General features: G+C 56.9%; 1 protein-coding gene across 1 annotated transcript in view; it reads left to right on the forward strand.

Moving 5' to 3' along the window:
* The window catches only part of MPPED1 (metallophosphoesterase domain containing 1), a 64837-nt gene that overhangs the window by 7204 nt on the left and 43522 nt on the right, over window positions 1-14111 (forward strand). Inside the window, exon 2 of the mRNA XM_081311452.1 lies at window positions 605-786. Within this exon, the coding sequence (XP_081167578.1) occupies window positions 605-786 (182 nt within the window). The remainder of the gene's footprint in view (window positions 1-604; window positions 787-14111) is intronic.

Raw genomic sequence — 14111 nt, forward strand, 5'->3', positions numbered from 1 at the left:
CGTGAGACAATGCCCCCGGAAGGCTCTCGGCCTGAAAGTGGTCAGACTAGCTCATGGTTTTGAAAAATTGCAACCTATCTGCATTGAAGTGTCTCCTTGAATCCCTCCTTCCCCACACGGCTCTCCTTGGTCAGTTTGACTGGACCGTGGACTTTAGTCCAGGTATCCTCAGTGGGGGCAGTAGCATCCTCCAGGGGTGAAAACTGGCTTTTGGAGGGTGAAAAAGTCTGACCCTTTGTCCTTCATCTGTCCAGGTGCAGACAGACATACACTACTTATCGATGCAGCTTTTCTGTGGGTTAAATCATGTGGTGGGCCTCATGGACACACGGCTGGGAACTGCTGCTTTAGTTCAGCCACATGTGAGCATGATCACCTCCCTCAGCCCTCTCCATGGCCTTCTGAGATTCCCAGGCATAGGGGCAAACTGAGGCTCAGGGGACAAAAATATCTTGTCCCCAGTGAGCAAGAGTCCTGATCTGGACCCCTCGGAAGGCTGGGGCTCCACCTCTGTCTGTGGGGATGTGAGTGTGGCTTTGGCCACAGCACCCTCAGGCTCACGGCTCTGTGGGCCCATGACCCACGGTGTCTCTTCTGCCCACAGGGTGGACCCGGTGCCTCATGATGCCCCCAAGCCACCCGGCTACACGCGCTTTGTCTGCGTCTCTGACACCCACTCGAGGACCGACCCCATCCAGATGCCCTACGGTGACGTGCTGATCCACGCGGGGGACTTCACGGAGCTGGGGCTCCCGAGCGAGGTGAAGAAATTCAACGAGTGGCTGGGTAGGTCCCGCCTGCTGGGCGGCCAGGTGTGCGGGGAGGGCGTGGGTCCCGCCGGCTCCCCTCCAGAAGCTGCCCCTCCACCTGGCGCCCGATCCTCCCTGCTCTGCTGCACCCACCATCGGCCAGAAAGCCGTCCCTGACCTCGGACAGGCTGTGTCTTTCTCTCGGGTCCCGCCTAGGACCTCCGCGGCCAGCACCTGTCTTGGCCATCTTTCCACTTGTCTGAGAGGTTTTTATGGGGCCTGGGAGACCTCCTCTCAGAGGGACTTTGCTCGTGTCTGTTTGGCCTCCCTGTGTCCAGCCTCCAATGCCGAGGGGGCGAATGACACGTGCCTCGCTCAGCCTCCCAGTGAGGGTCCCTGCAGCCTCCACCGACCCAGGAGGGGCCCAGGGGGCCAGACGTGGGCTCCCCTGCAGGCAGTTGTTGGCATACTGTGTGCAAGGGTGGGCGGTGATCTCTACGCATCCCCGGAATCCTGTCTTTGTCTTTGTGCTTTTCTTCCAAAATAAGAAGGAATGAAATCTGGAGCCCCCTGGGAGAATTCACTTGCCTGGGAATACAGAGAAACCTCCCAGTGGGGCTCTGTCCCCACTCTGGGGGACAGATGGATGGCCCCCAGGCGGCCTGGCGCACAGGCCTGTGGTGGTGGAGACGTGGGTGCAGGGCCGACCCACCTCCGTATGCAGCTCCTGTGGCCGCCAGACGGTCCCTTGGGCCTCGTGGGGCCTGGCTCTGCGGCTGGCTGGGAGCCACGTGTGTGCGGCAGAGGCCGAAGCCAGGCGGGTGGCGTGGCGAGTGGGAGGCCCGGCTTTGCCAGGGGGAGAATATTTACAAGCAAGGCCGTCTCCTCCACTTGGCAGCTCGGTGCTTTAAATATTGATTTTTCAAACAGGAAATTCTAATCCAGGGCCTGTTTGGGCTGAAACATGTGCAGGCTGGGGTGGGAGAGGCCCCTGCAGGGCTCCTGCCAGCAGGACTCCTCAGGCCCCTCACCCCGCCACATGGCCTCCAGCTCTGGGCTGCCACCCAGCAGGGGACCCTCAGGTGAGGTTCCACTTGGCTGGGCCCCAGGTCTGTTTCCCAGGCAGACAACCAGACTCGCCCTGGGCCAGGCTCGTCCCCCTCTGCCTGTTGAACTTGGCAGCAGTTCCAGGTGGTCACGGTGTGCGTCCCCATGGGGCAGGAGGATGGAGGTTCTCGAGGTCTGCCTGGCACACATGCCCTCCTCAGTGTGGAGCCCATGTGCTGCGGGTGGGGACTGAGGCTGTGGGACAGTCACATGAGGACTGATGAGGTCCTCGGGGCAGGGGACCACTTCTCAGGGAGGTTGGCTCTGAGCAGGGCCTTGGCAGGGCATTTGCTCAGGGAAGGAGGAGAGTCAGATGAGGGGACAGGGGTGGAACGAGGGGACAGCTCAGGTCAGGGTGAGCCTGGGTACTTGCCTGGAGGATGTGATGGTGACGAGGGGCTTGACTGAGAGGGCCCAGGGAGGGGCGGCCACCTGGGAGCCCAGTGCACTGAGACAGGCTCTTGACAGAGGTAGGAGACGCGCCTGGGTGTGTGGGTGGCCTCCTTAGCATCTGCACTTGAATTTGGTGGAGCGGTTGTGCGCCCGGGTCATTAGGGTGGGCTGGGGGGGGGGGGCTTGCTCTCGTTCCCTTCCCCAGCCCCCGGCTTTGCTGCTGGAAGTGGTTGCAGGTGTCGGGGCTGTCACTCAAGGGGGCTGGGCTTCTGGCTGGTGAGGAACTTCCCCTGTCCTTGATTGAGCAGCAAGGGACTTACAGTGACTGAGAACAGAAGTCCCTTGGCAGCTGGCTTTGGGGACTTCGTGCTGCACACAGTGAGACCTGCCTTCCTGGGCCGGCAGTCAGTGTGGCCATGGACCGGGCGCTGGTTAGGTACATCTGGCCAGGCACGTTTGTGTACAGAGCCAGTGTTTGTTCGCATTTAATATGTGCCAGGCACTTTCTGTGCCCTTAGTGTGTGTCACTACGTCCTCAGTCCTCCTGACAGCAGAATGAGGAGGAGCGAGTGTTGAGTGTTGTGTTCATTTTACAGAGTAGAAAACCAAAGCCCAGAGAAGTGAGGGCATTTGCACAAGGTCACACAGCCAGCAGGCGGCAGAGCTGGGATTCAAACCCAGCGATTGACCCTGGAGTCAAGCGCTCTGTGGCATGTCTTCGAGCCGCTCTGGTCTGTTTCCTGCCTGGGTGACTGTGGCAGCCACATGTCACCTCTGGTGGCCTCTTTTTAAATGGGAGTAGTGAGGCTCCCCTTGCCCTGGCTCTCTCCCGGAGTAGTCTGGAGGCTGTGTGTGTGTGGGGGGGAGGAGGTAGTCAGGTTTTGTAAACTGTGAAGTGCTGTGTGAAAGTTGACATTGCTTCCTGGCATTTGCCGGATCAGTGAGGACTCTTAAAGTGACAGGTGCCTGCTGAGGACCAGCCAGGGACTGTGGTGGGGAAGGCTGTGTGGAGCTGAGCTAGGTGGTCATCAAAGGCCTCCTGGGCAGATCTGGGGCAGGACCGTGGGGCAGCAGGCCCTGGATGGCAAAGGGAGCCTTAGCAGAGTTGGGCAGGAGGTGGGCGCCCATGTGCACAGGCCTTGCGGGCAGGGCCAGAGTGGGGCTTGATTCTGGGTGTGGCGGGGGCTTGGGGAAGGTCGACGGAGGGGACGACTCGAAGACATTTTCCAAAGGCCGTCCTGGATGTGCCGCGAGGACAAAGGCTCTGGAATGTTCCAGAATTGATGTCTGGGTGGCGGGACTCGGGCAATTCTCTTCTTGGTGGCTCCTGTCCCCTGATTTCCTACAGGGAGAGTGTTGTCCCTGTGGTATCACGGAAGGCCTGGCGGGTTGTTCCTGAGCTGACCCTCCTGGTGTCTGTGTGCCAGGAGCGGTTCTGACCCTGGGTGGGTCCAGCCACTCCCCCAGGAGCCCTTGCCCAGCTGCCCGGCTCAGCCCCCTCCCATGAGAACACCAAAGCCCACAGGCTGCTTCCTCCCCATCCATTGCTCTTGGAGATTTTATTTATTTATTTATGTATCCATTAATATTTTTAAAGTTGTAGGTGGACCTTTATTTTATTTATTTATTTTTATGTGGTGCTGAGGATTGAGCCCAGTGCCTCACCTGTGCTAGGCAAGTGCTCTGCCACCGAGCCATAGCCCCAGCCTCTTGGAGATTTTAAAAGCAGTTAAGGTCATATTCCAGGGCCACCTCCAGACAGACAAAGTCACTAGGGACAGTGGTGAGACCAGTACCTGGGGCCGCACGTCTAGACCTTGGCTCTGACTTCCTGGGTGCTTTGCTCCCACCTGTGTGCTTCTACCTGGGTCCTCGCAGGGGGCTGGGCTGGGGTGACAGCACCCCTCTGAGCAGACCCTCTTTGTCTTTGGCCATTAATATTCCAAATATACTCATGAGGTTGAAACACCACCTTGATTTGTGACTGTCCCCATAAGCAGCTAAAAAATGTCCCAGGACAGGTTCTGCAGCCAGCGTGGAGGGAGAACCAGGCGGGCTGAAAATGGCGCAGGATGTGCTGGAAGGTCCCTGCTCCTCCTCCACTGGTGACGCGGTGCTCAACAGAGTGGGAGCTTGGGGAGCTCGCAGCAGCCACTTGGGTCCCTGACGTGTGCCCGTGCAGAGCTGGACTCCTGGTGGTTAGGGGCTCAGGCCTGAGGTCCAGCCGCTGCCCTCGCCCTGCTTCCGCCTCCTTTGCCGGACAGAGGCCGGGCGACGGCTCCCTGCTGGACTTTCAGCCTGTGAAGGGCGGGGCCGAGGCCTCTCCCCAGGCCAGTGCTGGTCCCCAGAGGCTCTGAACAGAGGAGAGGGTGTCAGCAAGTGTCACACCAATGCCCAGGACGTGCAGCCCTGGCTCTGGGCCGTGCCCAGTGTCCCAGCAGGGCAGGGCGTGACTGCATGCCCCTTGGTGAACAGCAGCGGACGGGGTCTCCGGGGCAGGGCGAGGAGGCAGACCCCGTGCATCAGCGGGAGTGGGGCTGAGCTGAGGTCTCAAGGACAAGGCGGGTGCCGAGGCCAGCCCGTGGTCTGCACCTGAGCAAGGGGGCCCGGCTCCGGGTGGACGTGTGGACTCTCCCTGGAGGCCAGGGGTGCTGAGCACCCCGTGGTACCCGCTGCCAGCGCTGCCCACTGTTGGGGGAGCACGGGTCCGAGGCCCCGACACCACCCACTCCTTCTCCAGGCAGGAAGAGCAGCCCCGGTTCTGCCCCTGTCTGAATGACAGCCACGCCCACCGGAACTGTCCCTTCACACGCTGGGATCTGCAAGATGCCAGGGAGCTCTCTGTCTGTGATGGGCGGGTGCCGGGCTGGCCTCCCCAACCCCGGCCAGGAGCCTGCCGCCCACACAACCCTCTTTCCTCGTCCCCAGCCTTGCATGGCCCAGGAGGGACGGCCCAGAGTCCCTTTTGCCTGTGCTCGGTGGCACCTGGTGGACACGGCCATCTGTGGCTCTCCTTCCCTGGCTCCAGGCCACCCTTCTTCATTTCCCCTATTCTGCTTCTGCCCACTGGAGGGAGCCTCTCCCTGGGCCTGTCCTCGGACCTGCCCACCCTCCCCAGAGACAGGCACCGGATCCCTCTCAGACCTGGGAACAGCTCCTCTTCTCTCTGGAGGCAGTGGATTGATTATTCAGGCTTTCCAGGAGACGCCTCCTCTTGGGTGTCTGCCAGGATTTCAGGCTCATTCTGTTCCAACTGACTTCCGACCTCTACCCGCCCCTACTGCTTCAGGGTAAGGTGCAGCTCTCCAGGGGGCCTTTTGGGACCCTCTATCAGAGCCCCCTTTCCTGGCCCCGAGGCTGGTGTGCACTGCATCTGTTGTTAGTTTGACTGGCTGTTGTTGTCTGTGCTGCAGCCCCGGGCACCCATGAGTCAGCCTGCTGGGCTCCCCTTTCTCCTGGGTCCTGTGACCCTGCGAGGACAGGGACCACACCTGGGTCAGCGCAGGTCCCCAGAGCCCAGCCCAGCTTGGTGCCAAGGGGTGTTGGCCGGCCTTGCTGACTAGAGCAGGGCCAGGTCTGCGGGCACACGCGGGACCAGTTAATTAAGGCACTAGCCTTAGCGGATTCAGGCGGGGAGGAAGACGGGGCTCTTAATGGAGTATTTAGAAGTTATAATTAACTTTTTTCCTGGCGCCCTAGCATAAAACGATATATAAGACAATATAAAAGGGGTCCAAGGATTTCGTTAAACAGAGCTAGATCTTTGCAAGTAAACCCTTAATTAGAATCGTGGGGGAGGAGGGGAGAGACAGGAAAGGAATCCATTTCTAGGCGGCTTCTTGGGTTCTCGCCCCCTTGCTGCCGTGTGGAGGGCCTGGGGTGCCCGGGTGACTGGGATGGGCTGCGCTTGTTGCCTCTTGGCAGCTGGACACCCCTGGGGGCGGCAGGTGGGGCTCTCCCTCCCCTCCCAGGAGCAGGGGCCAGTTCCCAGGCACAGAATCAGTGCTGTTTGGGAAACAATTGAAGATGCAGCTAGAGGCCGGCCACCCCCCAGTACTGTCCCCACCCCAGGCATGGCTGTCCTGTCCCTCCCTCCTGAGTGGAGTCCAGCCTCCGTGTGGACGGGAGGGGCCCAGAGTCCCTGGCGCTCTGCGCCCAGAGTTGGTGCAGGTGGCTTTGTTTCTCTTCTCGACTCCCCCTGCTCCCCACTTCCAGGCCCCAGGAGGGCAGCCGTGGCTTCTGGTCACCACAGGTTCCCTGGGACCTCCAGGCAGTCGCCCCTGCTGGCACTGCCGTGTAGTGCATCCAGTCCCTGGGGCCATCAGGGGCCCCGCAGGCGGCAGAGCCCTGCACTCTCCTGCCCTGGGCAGGGTGGGGTGGGAGTGGGATGGGAAGTTTCCTGGGAGTGGCCACAGCTGCAGGCTGGGTGGCAGGTGCCGTCTGCAGCCTTCCTGGCTACCCAGGCAGGGGACCGACCTGGGTCCGGCCATCCACCCGCGTGAGAAATAGGCAAGTGACGGGAAAAGGAAGAGACGCTTCCTTTGTCCTTCCCCCAGGGCCCGGGGCGTCCCTAGCTGGGCTGGTGGACAACAGCCTGCACTCCTGGTCCTTCTGGGTCACATGAGACCCCCTCCTGGCTGCCTGGGGCCCCCTGGCCTGGGTCAGTGGAGTGGCCCCCTCTTGCTGGGCTGCGGGGATGGGGAGTAGTCTGCACTCAGCTCAGTCAACTCGCAGGTCTTGGGGGCCTGCTGGGTCCACCCAGGTAAGGGGAAAGTTCAGTGACGATGGCACGGAAGTGTCCCTGCCTACCTGGGGCAGAGACAGGTGGTCAGCTCACCAAGCCAGTCATCTAGGTGATTGACGAGGGAGTCATATCAGCCACCAGGGTGAGGGGCTAGTCCCCCTCTGAGGAGGCCCTGGGCTGAGAGGGACCCCACTGTGAGTCACACGGTGCGCAGAGGAGGCTGAGCCAGGGAGTCTAGGGAGAGGGCCCGGCTGGAACCGGCAGGGTGGGGTGGGGTGGGCTTGCATGGGGGAGGGGCTGTCTGACTCAGGACTTTGAATCTGAGTGCAGTGGGCAGGGGAGGCCACCAGGCACGCACCCTGCATGACGGGAGGCAGGCACGGCTGTTGGTGAAAGGCCAGGGTGCCCAGCTGATCTGGAGGTGGCCAAGGGACAGGGAGCACTGGGATTGGCCATGATCTGGTGGTGAGAGCCACAAGAATCACCTGGCCTGTGACCTGGTACCCACAGGGCCCAGCAGCCTGGCATAGGCCATGCAACCAGTATTTTTTAAGGGAATGAGAAAGACACATTTTTTCTCATGTGGTTACTTCAATTAAAAAAGAAAAATCCAACCAACTTTTTTTTTTTTTTTTTGAGAGCTAACATAATTCTCACTGAATGTATGCAGCAGCCTTAAAATGGATTCTGGCTCATTTACTCATCTTTTGGATACAGTGGCTTGATTCTGACGTTTTCAGACATTCGGCGCTGTTCTTGCAAAGACTCAAGATTGAATATTTAAATTTTCTTGTCTCACAAGGGGACCTGGTGTCCCTTCTGGCACCTTCCGCTGAGAAGCTGGCTGGTGTGGACAGAGTGTGGTCCCGTGTTATCTTCAGGCCGACATGCCTGATACCCGAGGGGCCACCTCAAGGGTGAGCTCTAAGGTCAGCTAAAAAATGGATGAATAGCCCAGCAGAAGGTCAGCATTTGTCAAAACTGATTTTCTATAGTTTTCATAAAAAAACCCAAAAACATTCCTCACAAAGCCAAACTGTATTTTAGGGGCTGAAAGGGAGAAAAATTAACTTCTAATAAAGATAAAAAAAAATCTGGAATCCTAAGTTGTAGTCAAGTGATTTTGGCCGGCCATAATTACAGTATTTTCATGTTAATGCATAAACCCTTGAAAGGTGTGCTCAAGTGCTAATTATCTATTTACAACAGAATGGCTTTGGAAATGAAATGCGGCTCATTGGTGTGTGTGTGTGTGTGTGTGTGTGTGTGTGTGTGTGTGTGTTTCAGACACGTTCTGCAGTGGTGCGTTTTTTTTTTCTTTTTAGCCCATCATCCAAAAAACATATGCCTTATATATATTGAAAAAAAAATTTAAATGTTCAAAGGCCTGCCTCTCTACAAGGTCTTTCGTGGTTTTATTTTGTGTATACTCTTGTTTGGTTTGCTTTCTATTTATATCGTGTGTTAAGGGGTTGGAGATGGTTTATCAAACAGTAAGGTAGAAAAGTGGTAGAGTGTTTTGTTTTGGTTTTGGTATCAGGGATTGAACCCAGAGGTGCTTAACAACGGAGCCACGTCTCCAACCCTTTTTAATTATTTTATCTGGAGACAGGGTCTCACTGAGTTACCTAGCTCCTTGCCCAGGCTGGCTTTGAACTCGCAATCCTCCTGCCTCAGCCTCCTGGGCCACGCTGCACAGTGCCCGGCTAAAATGGTAGACTATTAAAGATGGTTAAAACCAATCAGGTCATTTGGAGGGAGGGCCTAGGATACCGATGCCCGGGGCTACATGGATGCTGTGAGCGGGGGAAACTGGGGCTGGGTCTCCTGGGGTCCAGGGTGAAGGGACCTGCGTTGGGCTGATGGCTGCGGCAGCTCCTCTGATGGGCCTGTCCCCTGTGGTGTGACGGACGGCTACTCCCTTCACCTGTGAGAAACCTCCAGCCTGAGTCCTCTGTCCTTTCTGTGCGGGAGGACCTTGACAAAGGTTTTTATGTTAAAGTGATGATGATGAGCAGACCTTTGTCTAGTGCTTCCTGGTGTATAAAACACGTCCGTTTCTGTCATTCATTTGGGGCTTTCTGTCCCCCACACTTCCACTGTCTTTCAGATTGATGGAAGTTTCTTTTTTCCCCTCTACTGGTTTGGAAATCGTACATTCTTTTTTGATTCGTTTAGTAGTTACTCACAATTTTTTAATATGCATGCCTGGCTCAGCACACTCTTAAATTAATCGGAGTGGCCTTCACCCTCCCCAGGACCGGGACACACCCACCTGCACCTCAGGCCTCTGCAGGTCCTCGCTGTCTGCAGTTTCACTTCTCACCTGCTTTTAGCCCTGCGCGCTGTGGTCGTCACTGCTTGTCCCTGTTTGGACTTGATTATTTACTTGGTGACACTTCGAGGCACTTGGTGGGCGCTGGGCGTGGTCCTCAGCACTGGGGTAGCATCGGTGAGCAAGACACAGTCCTGCCTTGGCGAGGCCGAAGTCAGGCCTTCGCTGCTCAGGCTGTGATGTGACCCGGGTCAGGGGAAGGGCACAGGTGGGGTGCGGCAGGGCAGGACCTTTCGGGACTATGAGCAGAGACCTGGATGAAGGGTGTAGCCGCTCTGAGTGGAGGTGTGGCAGGCATGAGGCCGAGGCCGGAGTCCCACGGAGTGTATGCAGGAGCGACTGGCAGAAACGGAGGCCCGTGGGGGCGGGATCAGCTCTGGAGGCCTGGGGTCCTCATGCAGGGAGTGGCGCTGGCAGCAGATTCAGGCTGGTGGTGCTTGGACAGGCAGAACTGGGTCCAGGCCCTCCAGCTGACCAAGGCCTGCGGCTGGCTCCTGCCTGCTGGCTTGGGGTCACGCCTTCCTCCGGGAGGTCAGGAGCACCTACCTTCAGGCTCTGCCCTGGGTCCTAGAGGCTGGATACAGAGGTCAGCAAAGCCACCCAGACTCCCCCTCGAGAGACACAAAAACAAGAAAACGCCGTGACAGGTTGGAACAACAGTCACGAGGCAGCCTGGGGCCAGGTGGGACCGTCCAGGTCCAACCCCCAGCTCACCTGTCTCCCAGGTGGGAGGCCGAGGCAGGTCTGCCTGGGGCCTCCTCCTCGCCCTCAGGTGTCTCCTCTCTTGCCTGCTCTCCTTCAAGGCTGCAGGGCTGCCAGGACCGACAGCCGGCTGGTGGATCCCGCGTCGGGGGAAGCGAGATTCTTTAGCTGGTGCGTCTCTTTTTTTTATGAACATGGAGAGATGTGTTTGGATATGAAATAAGCCTGTGGTTTGTTTTTTTTTTTTTAAATGTCATCTTCATGCTGGGTTTGATTCCAGAACAGGAATACTCAACAAGCCAGAAAATCCTGGCCAGCCCAGAACTAAACCTGCTGTCCCCGTGTGCGCATAGACCGAGACGCCGGGAAGATCCCCCATCTCCCGTCTCTCCACTCCCCGCCGCCCGCCACCCGCAGAAACTTTCTCAGCTCTGTGACTAGTTTGCTTTGGAGAATGTGATCACAAAGCAATAAAAGTGGAGTGGAGATGCCAACCCAAGGTCTATGTTGCTTTTGGAATTTCCCTACTTTTTAACACCTAAGGTGGCCTTTATTATGTGGGAACGACTCCCTGTGAGTCCAGATAATTCCAGTCCTTCCTACGAGCACAGCCCCACTTCTCCAAGTGGGTTTGATATCTGTGGAAATGAGTAACGCTTTAGAGCAAGGGCACCAACCTAACCATGGCACATGTAGGTGAGCTGCTTAGGACGTGAGGCTTCCCAGGACCCGCCACGCCCCATTTGAAACCCAGTTTCATGTTTTTTTTTTCTTATTTCTCCTTGGCAATAGACAGCCCATCCTGAGTAAAGTTGTCCCCACTGTGCAGATGAGGAGACTGAGGCCCAGTGTGGGCTGTGGTTTCGGCAGGTCACCCAGATCTCCAGGGCAGGGATCTCAGCTGTCCAGCCCGAGGCCACCTCTTCAGCACCATGGACAGTACCAGCCTGACCCAGCACTCTCATTGGTTACCTGAAGGAACGCCTGTGCCTGGTGTGCCAAGCGTGGACCCTGTGACGTGTCCCCTTGCAGACGTGGGAATGCTAGGCCTCTGCCTGCCTCCATCTTTGGCCGACTCCATCCCCTGCCTGAACTCCTCCACCTACCCAGGGAGTGGGGCCCTTCAGGGTCACACGTGGGAATTGAGAGCCCAGACTTTGGACTGAGACTAGAGCTAGGCCACTCCATCCTTCGTAAGTGACCTTTGACAAGTGACTGAGTCTCCCTGGGCCTCGGTTTCTTCAGTTTTGCAAAAGGGGGAACCGTGGGGCATTCTCAATCCCTCCGTGGGGGCTGGATGAGTCGATGCAGGTGACGTGGAGTGGGGGCAGGTCCCAGGTAAACCGTTTCCTCCTGAGCCTGGTGCAGTGGGAAGCAGAGGCCACTCTGCAGCTGGGGGTGGGCGGCAGGGTGGGGAGTGCCAGCTCACAGTGCAGGTGAGGCTGCCAGACGGCGCAGCCAGGCGGCCGTGCGGGACAGAGCCGGGCCTTCTCGGTACCAGCAGTTGCCCTGGGGAGGGGCACACGTGCAGGCCCCCCTTGATGGGACCAGCTGCACTCAGGTGTGACGTTCGGCTTCTGGAAAGGCCTTGTTGGACTTCAGCGTCCCCACGTCTCAGGGCTTGTCTGGGTTCTAGAGGGAAGTGCATGCCTTGTGCATGGACCTGGGATGGTTTCATTCCTGAAGTGAGAGAGGGTCTAGGGAGAGGATTGTGCAGGGGCCCTCCCAGCCCTGCCTGGCCATGTACTTCCTGGGCAGTTTTGAGAAAGTCGTTATTGTGGTGCCTCAGTGTCTCCATCCACAAATGGGGGGCAGTACCAATGCTAAGGAGGGCTGCCGTGGGCACTGGACAGGATAGAGTAGTTGGGGTTCAGCTAAGTGCCTGGTAGCTGTGAGCCCCTCGGGTTTGGGTCCTGGCTCCACTCTTCTCAGCCATGTGGCCTCGGGTAGGTTCTGTCCCTCTCTGACCCTCGGTTGTCTTCTCTATAAAAGGGGGTGTTGTTGGTAGGCTCCAGGAGGCAGTGGGCAATCTGGGCTGGGCGTAGGGTAGACACATCATAAACACACAAGTTGCTGTGGTGTCGTGGGCCATGTCTAGAGTGCCTGGCTCAAAGTCCAATGGTGGCTTTAACTACTCTCAGTGTCATGCCGGGTGCCTTTTTTTTTTAGTCGGGTATTTTAAAGTTAGGATATTGTTCTTTGAAATTTGTTTTCAAAGAAAAGCAGATATTTTAAGTGTATAGGTTTGTTTCTTTGATTTCTCTTAAGAAGAATTTCACACCTTCCTGGGAGCAAGTGCGATGCAGATGAGGATGGAGCGGGCCGTCTGGAGCTAATTCTGGGCTGGTTTGACAGCAGCACTGGAGGCAAGTGGAGCTGACAAAGCCAGGCTGTCTTGGGTAACGTCCCAACCTCTCAAAATAGTCACTCTCCAGACTAATATTTGTCATCTGGGAGTGTGAAGGAGGTTGTTTATTGATCCAACCACAAACCTTCCGCTTGGGACTCTCCAGAGGTTCCTGCTGCCCTCCACAGCTGGTGGCCAGAGCCCCCTGGTGTGACCCTACTGTCCCTTCCAGGCCTTGCTTCACTCGCTCCTCCCCTCCCCCCTGGCTTCTGGGCTGTTGTCAAATGGGTTGGATTGCTGCCCACCTCGGCCCATCTTGTGTGTGCTGGGTCCTCTGCAGAGGGAGCTGCGTCCACCCTCACACCCTCTAGTCGACCTTCTCAGACATCTCCTTCCTCCCCAGCAGGACTCGGTGCCACCTTGCTGCAGATTCCTGGTGAGGTGTGTTTTTCTCCTGCATTGGCTGCAGGAGGGCTGTGTGCAGGGGACCTGGTCCCAGCCACCGGTGCAGGCTGGCTCTGATAAGGGCCAAGATAAGGGCTGTGGAAGGCAGGAGTGGACACACCGAGGGACAGGATTCTAGAGTATCCTCATGTCCACAATGTTCATTCTGCTTTAAGACACTTGGCTTCACTAAGAAATATGTCACAGCTCTGCTCTTCATTGTTTTCTTTATACAACATCTTTATTTTTATTCATTTATTTTTTATGTGGTGCTGAGGGTCTCCTCTGCCACTGAGCTCCAGCCCCAGCCTGTTGTTTCCATGTTCTTATTTAAGTTGCTTCTGCAAAGAACTTTGCTTTGGGCCACTTTTTTTCCTCCTTTAAAAACGGTTTCTGTAGCCAGAAGGCACCAGGAAACCTCTTGGGAGACTGTTCAGTAACAGAGGGCCTCTCCTGGGGCCTTGGCACCGTGGGTGGGGTCCCTGCAGGATCTTCTACCCGACATCAGGGGCACTTTCTGTTCCTGTGGTCGCTGCTGAGACCTTCCTGGTGGCCCTGGGCAGCCGCTGCGTGACCTTCCACCTCTGAGCCCCACCACTTCTACAGTTCTGGAGTTGTTTGTTCTCAAGGTTAGAATGCCAGCCTGCCAGGATCCTCAGAGTCTCAAAACTGCGTCTCCAGGGTCCGGAAGGCTCAAAGCTGCAGTTCTGCCTGGTTACCAGTCAGTTGTCTGGGATCCAGGCTTCTCACTTGTTTAAAAATTCAAATGCTGGTTAAATATACATAACATTCACCGTTTTAACCTTTTTAAAGCACAGGCTTCAGTGGCCTTACGCATCCTCACGTTGCTGGAAACTGTCCCTGTGACCCATCTCTGATACTTCTCATCTTCCTAAACTAAAGCTTCACATCCCTTTGACACGGGCTGCTCGGGCCTCCTTCCCCCAGCCCTGGCATCCATCTTTCCGCCTCTGAGGATTGGATTTCTCTAAGCGCCTCGTGTAAGGGGATGGTACGGTCTTTGTCCTTTCGTGCCTGGCATGATGCCCTCTAGGTCCGCCCAGGAGGTAGCATATGTCAGAATCTCTTTCTTTTTTAAGGCTGAACAATATTCCATGGTATGTGCACCCCACCTTTTGTTTATCCACTCACCTGTCCACGGACACCTGGGCTCATGGGAATCATTCTGCAGTGAACCTGGTGTACAAATACCTGTTTCAGTCACTGCTTTAATTCTTCTGAGATTCCTGAGAGATAGGACTTGCCTTTTAGTATTTGTGACTATACAGG

This window comes from Spermophilus citellus (assembly GCF_964194105.1).
Source record: "Spermophilus citellus genome assembly, chromosome: 10".
NCBI lineage: Eukaryota > Metazoa > Chordata > Mammalia > Rodentia > Sciuridae > Spermophilus > Spermophilus citellus.